The sequence below is a fragment of the Acanthochromis polyacanthus genome, chromosome 17, assembly GCF_021347895.1.
Source record: "Acanthochromis polyacanthus isolate Apoly-LR-REF ecotype Palm Island chromosome 17, KAUST_Apoly_ChrSc, whole genome shotgun sequence".
NCBI lineage: Eukaryota > Metazoa > Chordata > Actinopteri > Pomacentridae > Acanthochromis > Acanthochromis polyacanthus.
In genome coordinates this window covers 26,432,826-26,454,600 of record NC_067129.1, presented here as the reverse complement: position 1 = coordinate 26,454,600, position 21,775 = coordinate 26,432,826, and the positions used below count along the sequence as shown (strand labels likewise).

At 39.4% G+C, this 21,775-nt stretch overlaps 1 protein-coding gene across 18 annotated transcripts in view; it reads right to left on the bottom strand.

Moving 5' to 3' along the window:
• Positions 1 to 21,775, bottom strand: part of LOC110967859 (peripheral-type benzodiazepine receptor-associated protein 1) — a 78,833-nt gene that overhangs the window by 19,434 nt on the left and 37,624 nt on the right. For 12 of the 18 annotated variants that reach the window (XM_051937085.1, XM_022217583.2, XM_022217588.2 and 9 more), the window contains 13 exons: positions 14,224 to 14,391; positions 10,595 to 10,678; positions 10,342 to 10,431; positions 10,070 to 10,192; positions 9,883 to 9,987; positions 9,586 to 9,636; positions 8,777 to 8,809; positions 6,738 to 6,918; positions 5,856 to 5,960; positions 5,213 to 5,418; positions 3,050 to 3,156; positions 2,849 to 2,958; positions 1,881 to 2,756 (listed from right to left, as the gene is read on the bottom strand). In XM_051937085.1, coding sequence (XP_051793045.1) covers positions 1,881 to 2,756; positions 2,849 to 2,958; positions 3,050 to 3,156; positions 5,213 to 5,418; positions 5,856 to 5,960; positions 6,738 to 6,918; positions 8,777 to 8,809; positions 9,586 to 9,636; positions 9,883 to 9,987; positions 10,070 to 10,192; positions 10,342 to 10,431; positions 10,595 to 10,678; positions 14,224 to 14,391 — 2,239 coding nt within the window. Of the gene's footprint in view, positions 1 to 1,880; positions 2,757 to 2,848; positions 2,959 to 3,049; positions 3,157 to 5,212; positions 5,419 to 5,855; positions 5,961 to 6,737; positions 6,919 to 8,364; positions 8,386 to 8,776; positions 8,810 to 9,585; positions 9,637 to 9,882; positions 9,988 to 10,069; positions 10,193 to 10,341; positions 10,432 to 10,594; positions 10,679 to 14,223; positions 14,392 to 21,775 lie in introns of all 18 variants that reach the window. The other 6 variants (XM_022217585.2, XM_051937080.1, XM_022217589.2 and 3 more) reach the window with 4 other exon arrangements.

The following is a 21,775-nucleotide window of genomic DNA, read 5'->3' as shown; positions in this document are numbered from 1 at the left end:
CAGTGAATATGAGACAAGAGATCAACATTTCAGCTTTTATTTCCAGGTATTTACATCTAGATGTAATACCCAACTTAGTGCCTCACTATGACCTTGAAAATCAGGTCAAGGTCATGCACCCCAAAAGGCACATCTACATTACCAACAGACTTAGTGTGCGCAATATGAATGAAATCCCTCAACTAGTTTCGGAGATATGATCCGGAAACCAAAAAATATTTGGAGTGCCTCACTATGACCTTGAAAATCAGGTCAAGGTCATAGTAAGGCACCCCAAAAGGCACATCTATACTATATAGAGATGGCCTGGGTGCAATATGAATGAAATCCCTCAAGTAGTTTCTGAGATATGCTCCGAAAATGAAATGTGGACGTACGTATGGACGGACATACGGACGGACGGACGGATGTGCCCACGCCAATATATGGTCTATAGAAACATTTTGTCTGCCGGTTTAAAGAAAAATGAAACCAAATTGATTGGGAGAACCTTCATGGTGCAGAATGTCCCAAAACACACTGCCAAAACAAGAAAGGAGTTCATTAGGGGTAAGAAGTGGAAGGTTTTAGACTTGCCAAGTCAATTTCCACACTTGCATTTTACCAGCTAAAGAGAAAAGTGAAGCGAGTAATCCTCCAAAACAAACAACAACTGAAAGAGGCTGTGGTGAAAGCCTGGAAAAGCATCACAAAAGAAGAATGTCTAAGTTGTGCATCAGACGTAAATACCTGGAAATAAAAGCTTAAATGTTGATCTCTTGTCTCATATTCACTGTTCGATGTCAAACCCAAATGTTTTCAGACTACAGCAAAATAAAGGAATTGGCCTCAGTGTTCCAATACTTTTGGAGGAGCAGAATGGCAAAAACGTACAACAAACTGAAATCAAATTAAAGTTCAAGATTAAAAGCATGGAGCGACATCAATGACTCTGTCAAGATACCACGGATAGCTTATTACTTTTTATTACTACCTATGATCATTTCATTCTCCTCTCATACAATACTCACATGCGATGCTTTTCCACAGAGAAAAAAACATATCAAACAAATGTGCAAAGTGCATTTAAAGGTAAGCAAAGTACTCACAACAGTATAACTCCTCCTTTGTCTCAGTAATTTCATCAGTACAAATATTTGATCAGTAGTTGTGGCAGGGAATAGTATCTGACTACCTTCCCTTAATTAAATGCAGCACGCTGTGCCAGAGTGCTTTGAATGCTTAATAATGGATATGCAATTCAGAGCAGTTCTTAAAATGGTCTCCCATGAATAAACTGATGTGATAGTGTCGTTGCGGGAGAATCAACACTGCTGAACTTGAGACATCCTAAAAAGAGCTGCTGCATATTCATGCAGAACTATCATGTGAATGGCTCTACAGGATTAGCAGCAGACCATTGAAGACGCTTCGCTAACAGAGGGGTGGTCTACAGACTGCCACTGATATAACTGTCAATATGACAATATAAAATGTCAGTAACCAAGACCACAGGCATGTGCATTAGTTAGAAATACTGTTCTTTTAAGGAAAAAGGCTTTTTTTAAGCTTATGAACATGACTTGGGTCTCTGTCTTACACACACACAAACACTAGAGTTTATACACAAGTCTAAAAGTTAATAGAATAGATTTTAAGTTGATGATACAAGTTCAGACAAAGTAAGAATGTACCTTGGGTTTTATTTTACACACTGGTAATAGGAATTTACTCAAAAGGTGTCCAGATCCTTTCATCTGGATCTAACATCTGAACCAAATAGTACTTTGCATGTTGAAGAAAAACTGGTGTTGCCAATTCATGATCCACAGGCTATGCTTAAGTGTACTTAGCATGGCAGCTTCAGAGAACATCTGATAAATAAAATACTGATTTCTGACCTGCCATCAGTGTGGTGAAGGTGATAGTAGCGCTTCTGTGTTCACGTCTCTCCACAGGTAACTCCCATGGTGTGCGGTGCGGCCGTGCCTCCACTTTGACTGTGTACTGCAGGCTGGGCAAGAGGTTATTGAGGCACAGCGAGTAGCAGCCAGCCTTTACCAGCTCACACTCCTCCTCATTCAAGGACACAATGTGCACATAGTTACTGTTGCTGGGCAGCCAGGCCAGGTTGGCAGAAGTGGCAGTGACCCTCTCCACACGCAACTGCGTGGGCGCCACACAAACATCCCGACCGACCAACATGCTGCAGCGGAGCTGGTCAGAGAGACCCTTCTCTGTCAGGCTTTGAACTGACACACGGTAGGCCTTGAGGTTTATGTCTAGCCGCTCCAGTACCGCTTTGGTCTGGGAGCCGAAGGGCACATTGAGCCGCAGCTCCTGGTCCACATATACATTATAGCTCCACACATTGCCCCACCCAGCCGGCACCAACGGAGGGTCCCAGCCGATGATGATACTCTTGGCAAGCTGCTTGATGAGGGTGAGCTTACGTGGGTAAGGCACAATGTCCACTCCCACCTCCTCCAAATCCAAGTCCAGGCCGTTGGTGAGGGGGGCTGGGACAGCCAAGGCTGATGCTGAATCTGAGGTGGCTGAGGCTGGGCCAGAGGCAGCAGAGGCCTCTGTCCTTTCTGAGGCGCTGACGCCCATGTGGAGGTGATGCTGGTGGCTGGCACTGTGCAGGCTGCTTTCTAGCAGGGAATTATGGGACACATCCACTGTCTCTGGATGGTGACTGCTCATAACATCATCGTCTGATACACGTTCCACAAAGTTAGAGGGGACCAGCCCTCTTCTTCCATCCATCAGCTCTCCTGAAAAGAGTCAGAATAAAATAGTGAACATCATGTACAGATAGAAACATGAAGCTGGGGATACAAAAAAAGAAATCATACTCCACAAGTACCTTCATAGAAACCGTCATCATCCATGTCACCATACACGTAGATGTATTCTCCAGCAGTGAGTGGCAGCTCCACTTCAGGGTTGTCATTGGGGCCATCATAAGGACAATAGCTATTGCAATGTAAATTTGCAGTGAAATAATTTTATTACATCATAAACTATTGCTGTAGGGAGTCAACTATTGCATTAAGTAAATCTTTACCTGTATCTTGCAATAAAAACCTGAAGTTTTGCTCCTGCTCTGCTGGCGGTGAAAGGTGCTGGGGCAACGTCAACGTCCAACTCTTCTACTTCACTGGCAGTGTCCACCTGAGAGTAGCATGCAGAGAGAGCGAATTTATAACAGATGGTGAAAATTTTAAGAAATCTTAAGACATTAATTGTGAATAAAAATTAAAAGGAATAAAGGTTTTATTCTTCTCATATAGTAAATCTGAACTCTATAAAGTAATAGAGGAAAAGCAGATGAACCTGGAAGGTTACTGCAACAAAAAGTAGATTCCTTGTTGTCAAACTTGAATAAACAATCTTCATAGTTTAAACTACGGAGGATCACATGACATTTGATACACAGAGGACAAACTAATGCAGTCTGACACAACAGCCCTTATAATGTGTAGCATATGTTAAAACTATTTCAGACAGAGATTGATTCAACTGTATCATCTTTTAGGAGGCTGTTTCAAATATTTTGTCTAAAATTTCCTTGGTGCAACCAATTAACATTCTTCTCAACAAATTTTCTACTGAATGAGTATACAAAGGATATGAGGTAAAAGTTCAGAAATGACTGTAAATGAAATCATTGTGTTTAAGTGTTTTTTGTAGTTTTTTACTGAAGGAAAATCTGCCTGGAGCAAAGGAAGTATTTTGTAAACACGAAATACTTCCTCTCTAGATCATCCATAAATGATCTAGAGAGGTAGATAACAGTAAAAATAAAGTATTCTATATTATTTTACTGTGATTAATACGAAGGAGTCATGACTGAAAATACAGAATCACCTTGATAACTGACGTGGAGTTTAATTTTGATTCATACCAGCTCCACACATGACAATAAGAGAGGTTGTGTATTTATAGTCACCCAGGAAAACCTTTTTAAGGATAATCACCTACAACTACTACTGTATAACCTTTATAATCCACAGTGCAGAGTGGATTATCTCACTAAATATGAGCTTTGTTTAACTGTAGGCAGACTAGTGACAGGATGAAAAGACCACCAACCCATCTGCCACACAAGACCAGGCACTGACTGTTAGAAGACGTGGCAGAACACAAATACTCTTGGCAGCAAATTTATTTATTTAATGTGAATGAGAAGAAGAAGCTGTTGCATCTTCAGTTACAGTCAGTACTTGCATGAGATGACGGGGAGGTTAAGGAGGGCATTTTAATCCATTCAATCCACAGAAACAATCGTGCACGAGTGTCTTAGTAATCTTGATGACTAATCTGCCTGTCTATGAAGAAACGAAGGAGTGAAGATTTTGCGAGAGGCATCCTGCACAATGACGCAACCTAGATGAATGCTAGGTTACTAACGGGGCATTTTTAATAATCACACACAGAGGGGCAGGATTCTCAAAGTACGTTGTGACTGTAAAAAGGAAATACACTCATAAAAAGGGAAAATGCATTTTCTATGTATTTTTTCAATGCATTGTGGTGTTAATGCTTGTATATACTGTATCCTTGTTATTATTCAGTTTAATAATGAGTCAGTTCCATTAATTAGCTCATTTATAAACTGTCCTGTACTGTCTGCTACTTGAAGTTTGTCAATGTCTGTTCACTTTACCCTCAATGCCACCACAAGACCGAGTGACTCTAATCAGTCAAAGTGCTGGGGAACATATTTAGAGTGCCTGCATGTATAGAATAAATACTGATAGTAGCTGCCTGTGTATCTATAATGTATTGCAAGAAGAAATTTTACATATCATATATGTATTGCCATATTAATATTCTGTCCCAGCCCTACTCCAAATCCCTCATCTGCCCATCAAATGTTAGCAGAACCAAGCAGATATCAATAGTAGCTGGCAGTCTACAAATTTAATAGTGATAATACGATATTAGTGACAGTATCAAAACATAAAAGAAAAAACAAGGCAAAAAATAAATCCAAATCTAAATATATCTGTTGCTGATTTGTCTGCTTTGTTTCTTTTAATGTATATCACTGATCTGCCCCGAAACCAGAGATTAATATCTTAATATAATACATTTACACCATATTAAGCTTAACATTTGTATGGTCACTGTTAAATGATGACTAAATTTGCAACAGAAAACGAAAGAAAGAATTAGCTTTTAAGTAAGTAACAAGTAAGGTACAGTAAATTCTCATTGCTGGTACCTCATGTGTTGGGCTTGATTTATGCGGACTGAGGTGGGTGTCGGACTTGGGGGTGAGGTGTGCGGTTTCTGACTTGCTGGAGGAAGATCCTGACTTGCTGACGCTGATGGTGGGCAGCTCTCGATGCTTAGTGACAGGCGAGCGCTCCACCCTGGACAGCCCTGCAGCATGGGGAGTGGCCCCCATACGCAGAGCAGCAGCCACATCTAGCAGGAAAGAGGGGAAAAGGGTAATCCATGAGTTTAGTGGGCAACCACAGCCTTGTCTCTGGTTAACCTGGCTGAATCCATGAGCTGCAAGGTGGGCGAGGTCACGGGTTGACATGCAGGAGGCTCAAGGTTGAACGTGGCTGATTAAACGGTAGAGGGAAAAAAATCCTGTCTCCATCTGTCTGAGGTCAGAGGTTACGCTACCTTGTGGCAATGAGTGTCACACCAGCACTGTTAAGGGGCTTTAACTGGTTCCATGCTCCACATACATTTCAGCCCACGAGCACTGACCCTCATGTGATGGTGAGAATTACATACAGGGTCTGTTACAGAGTCGGACTGTTACAGTGTGGGTGAGATGACAGGTTGGAGCATGCTGTGCTTTTGTGACAGCGTCCTAGACATTTAATGAGTAACGGAGACGGAGAGCATACCGAGCGGATCGTTACCCTCAGGGCAGGAGAGAGTGTCACCTCCCTCAAGACTCCAGAAGGCTATTTCACCCAGGGACACCATATCCCATGAGCCACCTGTGCAGTCTAAAACACATGAATAGTGTAGGAGAGAGAGGTTGGATACAGAGGAGGAAAGATTTGGACTAGATTTGCACTGTTGTTATAGTTCAGGCAGTTGTGGTTGAGATTACATTTTAATATAAAATATCCTATAAACACTTTTTACACACAGGTAAGTAGAGTAAATGTCAAGTTCACATTAGAAATAAACAAAGAAGATACACTGGTATTAAAACTATTAGAAATTTCATTTATCCTTACTGTTCAAAGGAGAATTCCAGAGTCAGTAATGAAAATCTCTTCTAAAAAAAATTCTGAAAGAAACTATCCCTAATGAGATGGTTTAAAAATGGCTCGGGATGCTTTTGAAGGCATTTTGCAATTTTCTTGTTCTGCATTTCCCAAACCATGTTTTGTGCCAAAGGTCAATTCCTCTTTTTGTGAGAAGATTTTCTTTGAAAACAAGACAAGAACATGACCTAAAATTATATACTGTGAAAGTCTAATTATGGGTAGTTAATAATTTAACTAGCAGAAGAAGGTAAACTGACTTTATTTCTGTGCTCTATTATGATAAATTAAGATGTTACTGAAATTGTTGCAACACAGCGCTATTGTATTTGATAATTAGCAAGTAGTATTTTGCTAATATCCAGTTATCATGTAGGAAACCATTTTTTGGATATTTTAAAATTAAGTACGTAAAATAATTCTCTCAAGAAAAAAAAACTAATAATCCACTGACATACAGTCAAACGCAGGAAGAAATCTATTAAGAGCAAAATACTTCAAATTTCTCACCTCGTTCAGTAGTCAGGCCCACCCCATTGGTCAGAACTGAGAGACTTGGATTGTTGAGGAGGCTAGAGCTGGCCAAGTCCACCTTCGAGGCCTGCAGTCGAAACTTCTCCAACTCTTGGGATAGCAAGCCAAACTGTTCGCTCTGGCTGCGACACTTCTCCTCCAGCTCTCGTACCTTCGACTTTACGCGAAGTGTAACGAACATGGAGAAGATGTATCAGTAAAAACACACTACTGTACACATTAACTGAGAAAATCCACCTTTCAACACTGTCAGATAGGATATCATTATCTAGCTATAATTACTAAATGTCAGTGGGAATTGTACAATGTGGCACTATATAGTATGCTTTTCCTGAATACATTTTAAAGTGCACGTAAGTTTATATACACACAAACAACTGAACTAATCCTGTTTAGCAACATGTGAATGCAATGGTGTGTATTTTAATGTGGATTTCTACTGAGGAATCAACACTGAGTAGATAAAACCAACCTTCTTTATAAATTATCAGCGTAATGCAGAAATCTTTTGACGATAGTCTATTACATGGTAACTATGGAAGATGTTTTCTATCATTGATGGCCACACTTTTGATGAACTAAATTTCAAATATGACCTATAAGAGTTTTGGTGGATGGACAAATGAAACAACACAACATTTACAACAAAATCAATAAAGCAATTCAGTGCAAGGTTAGGTTTCTGCAAGACAGACATGACAAACTGTCAATTAATCATTTGTTTAAGCTGCAAACACAAATGACAGAAAGCAGAGGGGTAGTTTTCTGGTAAAATGGGAAACAGGTGTAAAACGTTGGTAGGGTGCCACAGTTTATGAGATGTTACATGTTTTTTCCTTTCTACATTCGCTTGAGTTCACTTAAACAAAGCCACTATACAGCAGGGTTATTTTTCAGAACACTGCAGAGGTTTCTCTCAGCCCTACTCAGTTTCTATATGTGGCTGATTTCACTTCCGGTTGCGGTGGGAGTTTCCTGGCAGGCTGATCTGACAAAAGCCTCTGCACGAAACTGTCTGAACAACATTTCCTGTTAGCTCTCACCTACGCAAAGCCAAGTCTGCAGTCAATCATGATCTAGCTTCACTGAGTTGAAGTGGCATAACTGCTAAAACACTGCAGAAAATCACTTACAAACTTCAAATAAATGCTATTACAGTGCGACTTAGGGATGAGTTGCATAAAACAACATGATAAAGGTAGCAACTGTTCTCAGCACAGCTGGGAGTGATAACTGTGTCACAGATACACTGTTATCTGGCCTCATGTGAATGACCTGATTTACACACACTTTGGTAACCTAAAAAAAAGCATCAGCATCAAATGGGCTGCTGCTCTCACATGAAGCATCTATCAAAGGCTGTTTAATAGCAAATACTCCTGCTTCAAATTCAACTGCACATATAAAACACAAATGATGTTCAAACGTAGCTGGGGTTTGGTGGTTCTATCTACAAGGACTGGGGAAGATTTTAACCCTTTGATGCAAACGTGTGTCAAGAGATACCTATTTTCTGTTGAACTGGGTCACTTTTGACCAATGTTGTGCATCAAAGGGTTAAAGCAGTAAGATAAATTATTCGGCCCAGGAGCTTATAAAGTACCTGCATGCAGTCCAGTGTATTCTGGTTAGCAAAAAGACAACACAAAGGACAAAACAAACACATGCTTGTAAAACAATGAATCTGGGAAGATAAATTATATTAATAAAGCAGAAACACAGCAGTCAGAAAATCCTCTCAGAAGCCAGAATCACTAGAATGTCTCTTGGCCCTCATGTGTAGTAAACACCTGCTTTTTAAATTAACTCACACATTCCTTATAATCTTCCACAATCATGCTTTTAACAGATTGAGAGGGGCTGTGTGTTGACTTGGGAACAAAGCTCAGGCCCTCGGGAGGGAAAGAAACTTTCTCCTGTGATGCTTTAGGTTTAAACAGAGACAGAAAGTGTAGAGAAACAAAGCCAGGGGAAAGAAGCAAGCTGTTTTTAAAACAGGAGCATCTATACTCTACCAGTTCCCTCCACAACACAAGCTGAGTCAACTCCTAAAATAAAATACACACTTCTTTAAGGAACAAACTCCAGTAACAAAATGCACCATGTAAAATGAGGAGCACAGACAACGGCCATACATAGTCATCAACTGTGGATGGTAAAAATTGTTGAGTTGCTGCAGACACCAAAATTTTCTTTATCTTTTTTCATCATTCAAAATCAGCAGCCAATCAGACAGATGGGGATTTCAACCGTCATCAGCTGTCTGCATTCATTTTAAATTCAAAGTGTGTTACGCTCGCACTGACAGCAAGCAGAAATGTCACAAGGCAATGGAGCAGCCATCTGTTCAAACCGTTTTCCTGGCCTACTAGTGCGACAAAAATATGAGCCTTTTCTACAGCAGCTTCTCAGCCAGGTGTTTCGATAAGAACAGAAAGCTCACTCTAAGGCTTCGGCGGAACTGAGAGGTCTTTTACAGACTGCAAACAGGGAGAAAATTGAATATTTACACGGTTTTTGTTCAGTGTTATTGAATATATAACACTGAAAAACAGAAAACCTTTTAATGGTGAATTCATTTTTCTTTTATCACACTGACATACACTAGTCCTCCCCGTGATGTCTGACATTACCATCCTCTTTTGTGTGACTTTACTAAACACTAGCAGCTTTTATTTTTATTTTTTGCTAAGTCATTTAAAATGCTTGAAAGCACCTTCGGGTACACCTTGCAGTGCTTTTATTACTATAAAAACACTGCATGGTGCAAAAATAATTTATTAGCTTTTCTACTCTGTTGAGCAGTGATGTAATACAAACTCACCTCCAGCATTTGAACCACTCCTTCGTGCTCCCTCTTGGCGAATAACTGAGCCTGACAAAATAAAAAAAACATTAAAGTCTTGATAACATTGGTTGTTTGGCCATAAAATTGTAATTCACAGCACAGCGAGCCCTGTCAGCAAGACTTGATGCTTTATTGGTGCCCAAATGTTGCCTCCTGCTGGACAAAGCCCCCACCAGCTTAAATTACAGTGAAAGCAACCTATAGACCGTGAGGGTGGAATTTTCATAAAAGAAATACTTGTCAGATCTATGTTCAAGAGGCTGTGCTTCTTACCCGCTGTAACCGTTTGATTTCATCCTGTTTGAACTTAAGGATAGCCAATGCCTGCTCATGTTCCAATTCCAGCTGCTGCCTTCGCTCGGCGACCTCTCGCATGTGCTGTTCACAAGGAAAACAATGCATCAGAAGAAGTCTGAAGGAGTAAAACTGAAAATAGCATTGTCCTTGACTTCAGCACTACCTTTAGGACCTGCTCTAGGTTCTCCAGTTTGGCACGGAGTCTCTGGTTCTCCTTGAGAACGGAATTGTGTTGAGCAGTCACTTCAGAGAGATCTTCCCTCAGCTCCTCATTCTCAGCCCGAGTCTGAAAAACAACAGCAGGTTAACTGACTGACCAATGCAACGCCAGATCTCAAGCTTGAAGTTGGTGTGTAAAATATTATTACAGCTGACCACTATGACTGCCAGTACAATGAAATTGAGAACAAAAACTATACATGCTGAGACACTGACCTGGTCGAGCAGCTGTGCCTTCCTCCTGAGGAGATCTGCCTCCTCCTTTAGTTGCTCATTTTTGCCTTGCTCATCCTCAAGCTGGCTCTCCTGTTACAGGACAACATACAAAACACCAGACAACTTGAGACAACCCTGAAGAAATCCACATATGCCCAGTCGTCATGGGTTCACTACAGTAATGCTAAAACCAGACTGGAGGAATGCCAGAGAGCATGACTGAGGGACACAGTAGAGCAAGAAGATTGCTTACCAAATCCAGACATCTCTTCTGTCGCTTCTTTACTTCATGCTCAAGATTTTCACATTCTTTTCTCTTCTTGCTCAGCTCACTTTCCTGAACCAACATTGATGACAAAGACAGTTATACTGAAGTTTTATTTTGAAAGCTAAATCTAGTTAGTTACATAGCAATAAACAGACCAAACCCTGCATAATATTCAGAGCAAATCCATTTAAACAATATGCAATGTACCGATAAATAATTTGCATTTACATTTCACAAAATACAATACAATGGCTTTAGTTTCCATACTGAAATTTGACACAACATCAGTGAGGTATTGCAAAGCTTAGCATCGTTTAATTATTCTAAATGCAGCTTACATGCAGGACCAGCACTGGAGAAATCAGCTTATTTCAGCATAGACAGGGGACCTCAATCAAGTATTACTACTGTGATTGTGTGGGGGGAAGCTACAGAACAGACAGGCTAATTGCAGACCACCAACAGCTGACTGGAAGAGATACTGTACTCTCACCAGTGATGACACAGCAAGACAATAAAGATAATTAAACCACAATCTGTGGTCTGATTTGATCATTTTGTCTCAGTTGCAGCTATGAGGGCCGATGAATATTGTGTATCAAGCGAGGATGTCCTGTTGTGTAGTCACATCATAATTGGGAAGCTAAACAACTCTCATTTTATAAAGACTATTCTCATTGAACTGATTTTTTTATGGTAATCTGGTGCGCAAAGAAGGGTGTAGACTACCATCGGTCTCTTTTGACACATAATTATTAATAGCTGTTTTCACTTGTTTCCTAAACCATACACAGAAGCATTGGCAAATGGAACAAGGTCAAACCGGTCCATGAGTCTGTAGGTGATTCTCTTAATTCCCTACAGCCACACTAGCAGATCTGTGAGTCTGTTTTTGCACACAACAGTGCAAAAAGCTGATCTCATCATTCCAACGAGCTCATAATGACAATGCTGACATACTGATGTTGAGCATGAATGAAGTGTTGAGGTATGAATGCTTACCATGTTGACCATTTCATTTCAGTGTGGTAGCTTGTTAGTATTTGCTAGTTAGCACAAAATGCAGAGTGTACCTGAGGTCATTAGTTTTGTCAGTGTTTAGTGAGAGACCAAAGTATTGGGCACTTTAAAATTTTCACCTGATGCTGCTGTATAATGAAAATATACAACTCAGCTTCTTGACAAGATCAGTGTTTAGACCAAATTCCATAGCTATCCATTTCATAGCTGTTAAGATATTTCAGTCTGGACCAAAGAAATAACGGACTGTCACAAAAAAATACCACATGCATGCTTTCTCGGCTTAAGTAGTTTCTGGCAGTGTGCACTCAGCTGATGAGCTTTGTCCTACATCTCCAAGTCATGTAAATCATCTTCTCCGCTGCTTAAGATTCCTGTTCCTCTTATGATACACCCATGTTCAGTGACAGACAGCTAGTCCGCTAGTGAATCTATGAGGTAAGGTTAAAGCAATCCTTTCAAACAAACCAGCACTTCATCTCGTTTCCGCTTAAGCCAAACTCTGAGGAGTTGAACCTGAACATTAACCCCCTTTACACTTAGAAGGACTAAAAATTTAGAAGCCTTTTACTTTGTGAACTTTTGGTTTGAAAATTGCCAGCTGCAGTTGTCGTGGAAAACCTGCTAATACTCTTATTATCTTAAAAATACAACAAACACTGTGCTGGTTGTTAGTAAAATTTAGAAGTCGACCTATTATCAGCAACAATTTTTAAAAATAATATAAATTAATTAAAAAATGCACTACTTTGACTGATGCAGTCAACTGTCTCTCGTCACCCTGGTATCTCGAGGAATGTCTGGCTCACAGTATTGTTGGTCAAGAACAACAGGCAATCAACACTGAAGGATAAATACTGAAAAGTTCACTTTTAATTAAACATATGTTAAACTGAAATAAATTAAGCCATTTCAACTAAGTGGAGTTTGTGCTATTCTAAATTTCAACACCAAGATTTTATTATTTTTTTCCACAAATTTAAATCTATCCAAAATATTAGCTACTGGCCTCCTTGACTACTAATAATTATCATCAGGGTCGGTCCTGCAAAGAACATATTGATGAAGATCTAGTAAATCTGAATCTATTGTAAAAGGGACAAAGGTTGAATTAGTCCACTACTTCCCGCTTGTGTACCATGATAGATCACATAAAATGTAAGAAATTTCAGTTTTACTGTGTACGTATTCTGACTTCCGAGTAAGAACTACTGTTGTGGCATCTTCAAATAGCTTTCACTGACTGAATAGTGAACCTGTTCAAACAACATATAGCTTAATTCAGAAAGGTTCAGCAGCTGGTTTCAGGGACTTGAGTACTAAAAGGTTAAAGCTGCAAATCACCTCTTCATCAGCAGCCAGCAAAACTTTGCACGTTTGAGCTTTGACAGCATGTCGGTTTAATCCCCGTTTATTTCCCATCAGCCCTTTCACCTCTGATGTCACAGCTGTTTTCTTCTGTTCTGCGCATTTTGACCTCTCAGCTTTCTCTATGTTTCTTGTGAGTAATGAGGGTAGTTTAAATACAATCTTGATCAACAGAAATAACGGTCATGGCAAAAATTACATAGACAATAATAACAGTATGGAGGCTGTGCACTCTGATTGACAGATACTGTGCTACTGTAATCACGCTTCCCTGTATTACAAATTCGTTTAAGCTGGCCGACGTACAATGCCAGTGCACAGTTACTGTCAAAATGTTTTATTTTCAGTCCCGACAAAGAAAGTCAACACACAGATGAGAGGGGAATACAGTCTATTTAAGCCATGAGACCTACTTGTAGAATCAGCAAGGGCGATGTGCTACTCTTCTGTTTCCAAGGGACAAGATCAAAATAATCCCAGCATTACATAACACATCTGACTGTAGTTTTTCCTTCAGTGGAAGTCAGCTCAATCACAGCACTGACATTCAAGCTTTAGTTTCACACGGTAATGCAAAGTGGAAAGCAAAGCTAAGTTCCTGCAAGTAGGCACAACATAGAGCTATTGCTGCTAAGAGTGCTGAATGTGTATGAATGACTGTTGGGAGGAAAGGACTGACTTGAAGGCCATACAGGCAGTTACATATAGTAACCTTGTACATTACAAAGGCTACATTACAAAGGCTAGTTGCACTACCTCTTGCTATAACATAACTACCTCATGTCATTCCTGTATCATTCCACTCCATTCCCTCCTGCACCTTATTGTTATTACTTACTTAATTTGTTATTTTATTTGCACCTTACCTTATTTTATTATATCTTTGTGTTTTTTATCGTATTTCTTCACACTGTTTTGCACTGACTGAAGAGCTTTTGCAATTTCATTGTACTTGTTGCAATGACAAATAAGTTCTATTCTATTCTATTCTATTCTATTAACCAACTCATACCAGCAAACAAGGTCTCTAATTCATAGATATAATTTGATAATGTTGAGAAATATGAAGATTTATGACCAAACTGCTTTTTCGAGCTGTTTTGTCCTCATGCTGTAAATCAAAGCCAAGTATGCTCAGTGGAAAAACAGTGCATGCTGTTCTCTGAAAGTTCCCCTAAATAACAGGATCAATTGTGTCAGCTGAATATACCACTAGATGCTCTCACCAGAAACTGAAGGTGCCGCTCCTCTGTGTGCTCCTCCTGATGGGAGGGGGTCGGGCTGAGGCCCGGTAGGGGCGTCACTTGCTGTACCGACTCCTCCTCCTCTCCGGGAGTCTTCTCACATCTGGATGGAGCTTCATCTAATGCCACACACGGGGTCTCTCCTCCAACCTGAAGGAAACACAACAATCTTTCAGTACATTTGCACGGATGATCCTGAAAAGATCAAAATCAAAGGTAAGGATGTAATGATACACTGGTATTAACAGTACTGTAACATGTACAAAATTAAATATTGATATAAGGTCAATAATACACATAAATAATCTCGCAACCAGTAACAGGAAAAATATATAATAAAGTTGCAGTTACAGATGCTCTCTTAACCTCCATACACTGATATTTCAAATGTAAATGATTTACCAAAACAAGGAAAAAACACAATAAATATTTTTTTTAAATGGATGTAACTCAAACATCAGATTTCTAGATTTGTCTAGCATCTTTTAGATCAACCATGTGAAACTGATTCAACTAAAATAATAACTAAATACACTTAGATCAGTGATCTGAATGTATGAATTACTTCAAATGTTTGAGGATCATAAAAACAACATCAAGCACAGTTACAGGACTCTCTCCAACTCGCTGCATTTGGATTTTGAGTGGTGTTTGTTTAAAAATGAAAAAAAATATACATGAAAGTAGTTAAGGATAATTTTACCTGACCTTTTTTTTTTTTTCAAATTTCCTATAAATATTGCGATAATATCCTTATCATGAATTCTTTTAGCCATGATAATGGTCAAGTGAAAATGTGCTACTGTGTCAGCCTTAATCAAAGGTATAAAAACCTCCTGCTCTGATTCTAAAATCAGAGCGAAGAAATGTGTGATTCTTGTGCCACTCAGTAACCCTTAACGCTGCACCCCCCACTGTGAAAGAGGGATTAGCAGCAAACTTCGTCTCCAGTTGTCCCACTACAATCAATGAATAATCCAGGCGGAATCCCTCTCACCTCCAGCATGACTAGAACACATGACCGGGGAGGCTGTGCTTTCTAATGTGTGTGTAATCACATGAATATTTCTCAGTGTGTTACCATTCTTTTCCAATTAGTGCCGCACATTCATCTTTATAAACTGTGTAATTCTTGTAACTGAGATCCAGGTGGAGGGCCGGCTGATGCTGGTTCAGGGTTAAGAGTCAGGAATCAGTGTCTAATTTTAGAGCAAACCTGCTTATGTTCAGAGTAAAACTGTGTTAGTGCAGCAAAGGCCACCACCTAATAACAGGATCAAAGGTGTTCTGCCATGTGCTGCAGGGGGGTATCTTTTTCATATGCTCTCCTTTCTATTACACTGGAAGATGCATCACTATAGACTTCAGAACCAGTTTCTTTTTGTTAAAAAATCCTCTTCAGAACAATGCATGGAAAAACTCGTATGCTGTGCTGGCAATTTCTATGTAGTGGTGCTATTAACACAACCAGACACGCCTCCACAAAGTAAACATTGATAGACACTGTTGCACACCAAAGCGGTTGCTCGCAAAAAGTAGTGCCATTTCTCCCTTCTGATTCATGCCAAGTTTGTATTAGTTGGTAAATTCTCGATTGCCAAGGACAAACAGTCTAACAAATCTAGCAAATGAAACAAAACAAATAATGGCCCAATATGATGTTTGTGATTGGTTTTATTTGAGTTTATTTTTAGTGCAATGATGTTGTGAAAAAAGTCAATATATAAACTAGGGACACACTGGGACCGCAAACTTTTTAAGAACGATTTTTTTTTAACATCTCTTTGTTTTTGTAACTTGAAGATTGCCGTTTCATACAGCAGCTGCAGATAATCATCACTCATCTCTGCCGATGCAGAGGAACAGTTGGACATTGATTAATCCACAGGATCGTCTATCAAGAAGGCAGAAGGTTCAGAGAGAAGTGTTCCTGTTTGGCTTCAGGAAGACAATGAATTATGACAAGACGTCTGATTTGAATGAAAAAGAGTACTTTGTTCTGCCAGCTGTGTGCAGTCTCTGTCATTTTTAGAAAACACTAAGCTGTCTCAAATATCAAACTGCCAATAACAGATAAACTGGCCTCTACGAAGGACGACTCTTTGGGTCATAAAGCAGCTGATTGTGTTTGGTATAAATGAATACTACATACAGCAAGACACTCATGTTCTCTCGAATGTGTTGCAACTTGCATCAATCAAAAATATGTGTTGCTTCGATGCTCTATCAGGTACGGAATTGATAACTCATCGTGAGTGTCAGGCATCAAATCAGTAGCATGCCTGTGAAGTTAAGTGAGGCTATCCCTGGTTTATCTTTTGGACATAAGATCAGATGGTGTTAGTAGTGGTGATGAAAGGCCAGCAGGAGGCACTAATTCCATTGGCCCACTGACAAAAACAGTGCAGAGGAATAAGGGCTTTAAATGTTTTTACCTGGCTATTTTTTCTGTTTCTGACTGCTTTTCATTACAGATCATGTCACATCCCTCATAAGTACAGACGTGCCAAGTGATCCCCGCATCCTGGCAAAATTCCCATCTTTGTATTTGGTCAGTCACGGCTAAACCAGCCAGTCTTCTTGTAATTCTAAATTTGCTTGTAGCACTACGTATCCATTAAGTGGGCTGGCTTAAGTGTGTAAAGTTTGCTGCTACAGTCTGACAGCCACACTCTAAGGTGGGAGAAACACATTGGCAGAGCCAAGAAAAGAAGAAAAGATCATTACAAGGGCTGGGCACATTAGTCTCATCCAAAATCATTAGTCCGTTTTTGAGTAATGTTGCGCATAGACAGACAAACAAACAGATGTACACCGATCGTCAAGTAACTCTACCGCGTTCCTTGGCGGAGTAGTTAATGCCGCCAATTATTTTATCGCGCGTTAACGCAGTTGTTTTTCCCGTTGCTCACTGCCTCTGAATACACATACAGACAAACTATGGATCACAGGAGGAGGGCTGGATGTTGATCAGGACTTGGGATGGGCGTCATCACGTCTCACTCAAACTAACAGTGGAGGGAAGTTTCAGCAGACTGGTCAGATGCAGTGTGTGGGAGAAATAGAGATAAACCAAAACATGACAAGCTAACAAATGTCGCAGTAAAGTAGTTAGCTATAGACTGCATTTCCATTAGTATTGTGGAAGATGTCGGTTTGAGCCTCAACCTGCATCATTGGAAGGATTTTTTGTGTGTGATGATATTAACTGGGACTGTAGTCCCCGACACAGAGGTCATGGGTTCAGGTCTGTCCCACGGCCATTTGCTCTTCTCCTCACATTTCCTGTCACTCTCCACTGTCCTATAAATTAAAGCCTAAAAAGGTCAAAAAAGAAGTACAAACATGGACTTCATAGACTAAAAAGTCTTCTGCACAGTCAGTCCCAGCTGTGTACTTCTTTCTGTTTGACCACTTCACCTCACTCTAAAAGCGACAGCTGCTACTGAACATAGACTGTTTCTGCTGCTCCCTCATAAAAGAAAAATGTTTCTGCTGGTATCTGTTCAGAAAGAAAAACGGATATTTAAAATGATATATGAATGTTAAGTTGCTGTTGCTGGGAAGGTTCCTCTTATAATGTTATGATTGTGGCTCTCGACTCTGAGGTTGGGCAGGTTGTTTAGGTTGAGATTTACAAGAAATATGTTAACTGCTACTGTAAAGGTAATACTGCTAACAAAAAGCACTTTATTTGTTTAAAGTGTTTACAAACCAATTGTTATTGCATTTTTGTTCGTATAGCACTACATTAAAAATAAAAGTGCAGAATACACAACTTTAAAATTCATTACTGAATTTCACGATTAATCACGATTAATCACATAAAAATCATGCAATTCATCGCAATAAAAAATTTTAATCATTGCTCAGCACTAATTATTATGCAAACTTAAATCAGTCTTTTTTAAAGTTATCATTGTACTTCTCTGTCATCTCTCATTTACTTTACTCTTTTGTTGTATTTGCTCTCTAATCTATCTAATGATAAAGATTCCACTTAGCATAACAAAATATTTCTTTCAAGAAGTTCATCCATCCATTCTCTATACACCGCTTTCTCCTCACTAGGGTCGCGGGGGGTGCTGGAGCCTATCCCAGCTGACTCGGGCGAAGGCAGGGGACACCCTGGACAGGTCTTTCAAGAAGTTGGGATATTTTATTTTTAAGTTCACACATCAGTATATGATATTTTGCTGAGGAACATACAGGTAAAATTACTTAAAAAGCAGTTTGTTCTGTAAATTTGAGAGCTCACAGTGATGCGTTCAAAACAAACATAATCAGTGTTCAGGTGACGTGTGCTATAATTCAACATGGTTCAGACGAATGAGCACATGGGGAATATTACATAATGTCTCATTTATACATTGTAATGAAGAATAACAGGACTGTCAAACAGAGCATTAGAACAAACTATAGGCTATTGTGAATCATTTCAAAGGTTTTTGTGCCAACACACTAACCTAGCGAAACTTACTATGACTAAACAGGCTGCACATACTTTACAGTGTACCAACAAGTTTCAGACTCTATTGTCACTTGGACAAGTAGAGAGACAGATAAACTCAGGTGTCAGGGTTCCAGTCGATTGTAGACTGTAGATAGATTTGTATATCTCACAATGTGTCCCACATGTAGCAGCAAAACTACAAAATATCGAAAAAGAAAATCGAGACTTGAAGGTTTTCGGTACATTGTGTTACTGTTCCAGTATTAGGACACATTTTTATTTCATCGTCTACAACACACAGGCTGCAAGATCAACGGCTGAGGGCATCAAAATGATTAAAACTTCTTTTTGGGGTGCACATGTCAACACTGTACCCACTTCACAGTAACCTGCCTGATGGAGGAACATAGTCGCTTTCAAAGAGATTTTGAATAGTGCATAAATATGTGTTCAGATGGTTTCATTAGACTGACTTTTTTCCCAAATGGATTCCCCAAGAATCATCAGTTAATTGTTTAACTGAGCAGCAGTTGATCTTTAATCTGCTTAACAAGTTAAATATCAACATTTATCCTCCAAAAAAGAACAAAATTATCCTAAGAATCATATTCACTTTACCTAGTAAAGTAATGAATCACTAGTTTTAATCCTGACAACTACTCTCAGCCGCTTTATCAATTAAAGAGTATTACATGATTTTTTTCGAAGGACAAGAAAGAGTGAATCAAGCTAGTTGACAATTTTGCTCATATTAAGTTGAAGAGATAAATCAAGCAGAATGTTGGCAAGAATTTTGTGCTTGCATGGGCCTTCAGTAGTCACATTAGTGTTTTTTGTACAGTATTATTGTTTGTACTGTTTTTGTGTTACATACAGATAGCAGTAATTTGCATTAACAGGTTTTGCTGACATTTTGAAGATTCTGTTTTCTGAGACTTTATGAGGTAAGTCTGTAGCTGGTTCAGGCCAACATCAAAAGCCAAACATCACGGTTCATCATGTAAAATGACTTGTGATGCATTATGTTCAAGCAATATGAATCATCAGCAGACCAGTCAATATTGTACTGTGGAATTTCTATGCAAGAAAATTCCTTAATTAACTCTTTGATGCACGATATGAGTCAGGTGATTTTCCATTGGTTTTGGGTCACTTTTGACGCATGTAACACATCAAAGGGTTAAAAGATGCTGAAGTTCAAATTTAACACTACCAGCTACTCAATCTAGTCATGCAATGGGATCTACAGTGTGATGAATTCCACTCAACAGTACCATATGAAATTTTAGGCATCAAGCAGAAAAAGCGGACCAAAATGGTAACAGCCTTGAGTGAAAATAAGCTGCCTAATGTAGCAACTTCTCACTTTGGGACAACAACAGCAGGTCACATTAGCAGTCACTATTTAACAATAGTTTCACAATTTAACTTGATGAAGTGAAAATGAAACTTTGGTGTTGCTGGGCTTGTGTCTATCTGTAAGGCAGCGGGGAGAATGACTTCAACAAATTGCTGCTTGATTGTTTATGGAGTAAACAAAGCATCACTGTGTCACACTGCTGCACCACCAGAGTAGCTCCAACAAGTGCAAGAGACATCAACTCGAATACAACAATCAACTCATCATGCCATAAAAACTTCAAGGGTTTATTTAAATTTCGCATCAAGTCTAGGCGGATCAATCTGATTTTAGCCAAAATCGGGAGGCTACTCTTATTTCAACTTGTAAAACCATATTTAGACACATTTTATGTTTTGTGGGTGAGCACATATTTATTTTTAACATGTATACTGGGCACAAACTTTTCTTCTATTTCTATCTGATCTCATTTTCACGTGTAGCGATGGTATGTACATCAGCAAAGCTGTCAATCAAAACTTTGTCTTTTAATCTTCAGATTTCAACTGAATCTTTTGAGTTTTCGTTCTTTAACACTTAAGCAACTTCTTGGTTGTGTTTTGCTTACTGATAAGCTAAACAGTAAAAAGCAACAGTTCCCCTACGATGGTTAAAATGACTCAGATTAAACAGGGGAATTCAGTAGTAAGATTATAAAAACCCAATCCTAATTTCCAAAGCTACAAAACAATTAATAGCTATAATGATCAATGAATCAAGTACAATGCATTCTTGTCTTTGTTGAGGTCTTAAGTACACCTTCATTTCAAAATATAGAAATAAGAGAGTAAGAATATATGTCTGCTTATTATGTTCAGTCAGGCTTACATGCAATATAAATGCATTCAAAGAAGAGTTGGCCTTAAAGGAGACTAAAATTTCAGTGTAGATTTTCAATTACCCAATGGCAGCATCATGTATTTTGGCTTAACTCAGTCACAACATGCAACAAATGAATAACATCCTCTAATGTAGCAGAGAACACCCAAAAACCTTCACAGCCATAGTGACAACTACTTCACATGTCTGGGACTGAGGGGATGTGCTAAAACTACACTAGAAACAAAACAGGGTGTGCATAAAGACTAAAATAATGAAGCCAAATGATCCTGCAGATGTGTAAACACAGTCACATAAATCTCTTATCACTGAATGACCGAATGATGGATGCAGGAATGCCTACAGTCTGTATTCAGGTTGAGACCACAGACGGTGCTGCTGAACGTGTTGCTGTCAGAAGAATCTCTAGTTCAGAAGTTCCCCTTTGACCGCACACTGCTGCACACTGTAGGCTGCCATTCTGCACACTTTCCACGGATGTGGTCCATGTATACTAAAGGATCAAGTACACCCTAGGCCCATGCGTACTAAAGCAGGGTCAGATCCCATTCAGCAGGCCCTGAATGCCATAAGCACATTGGTGTAATCCCTGCAGACTACTGAAACGGGTAACTGGATCACTTCTTTTAAAAGCACCTTAATGGATTGGCCTGGCCGTTGATTTTCTTTTTAATACTGAACATATCGATATCCACCAACCAAATGCTCTACCATCCTGTCACTAAGTCGGTCTGTCTAAAATCTACATCTGGAAGCTCAAAAATATGACTGTTACAAAACCAGGTTTCTGACAGGCTGCCCTTGACGAGGCCTCATGCTTGTCCCATCTTTCTAATATGTGA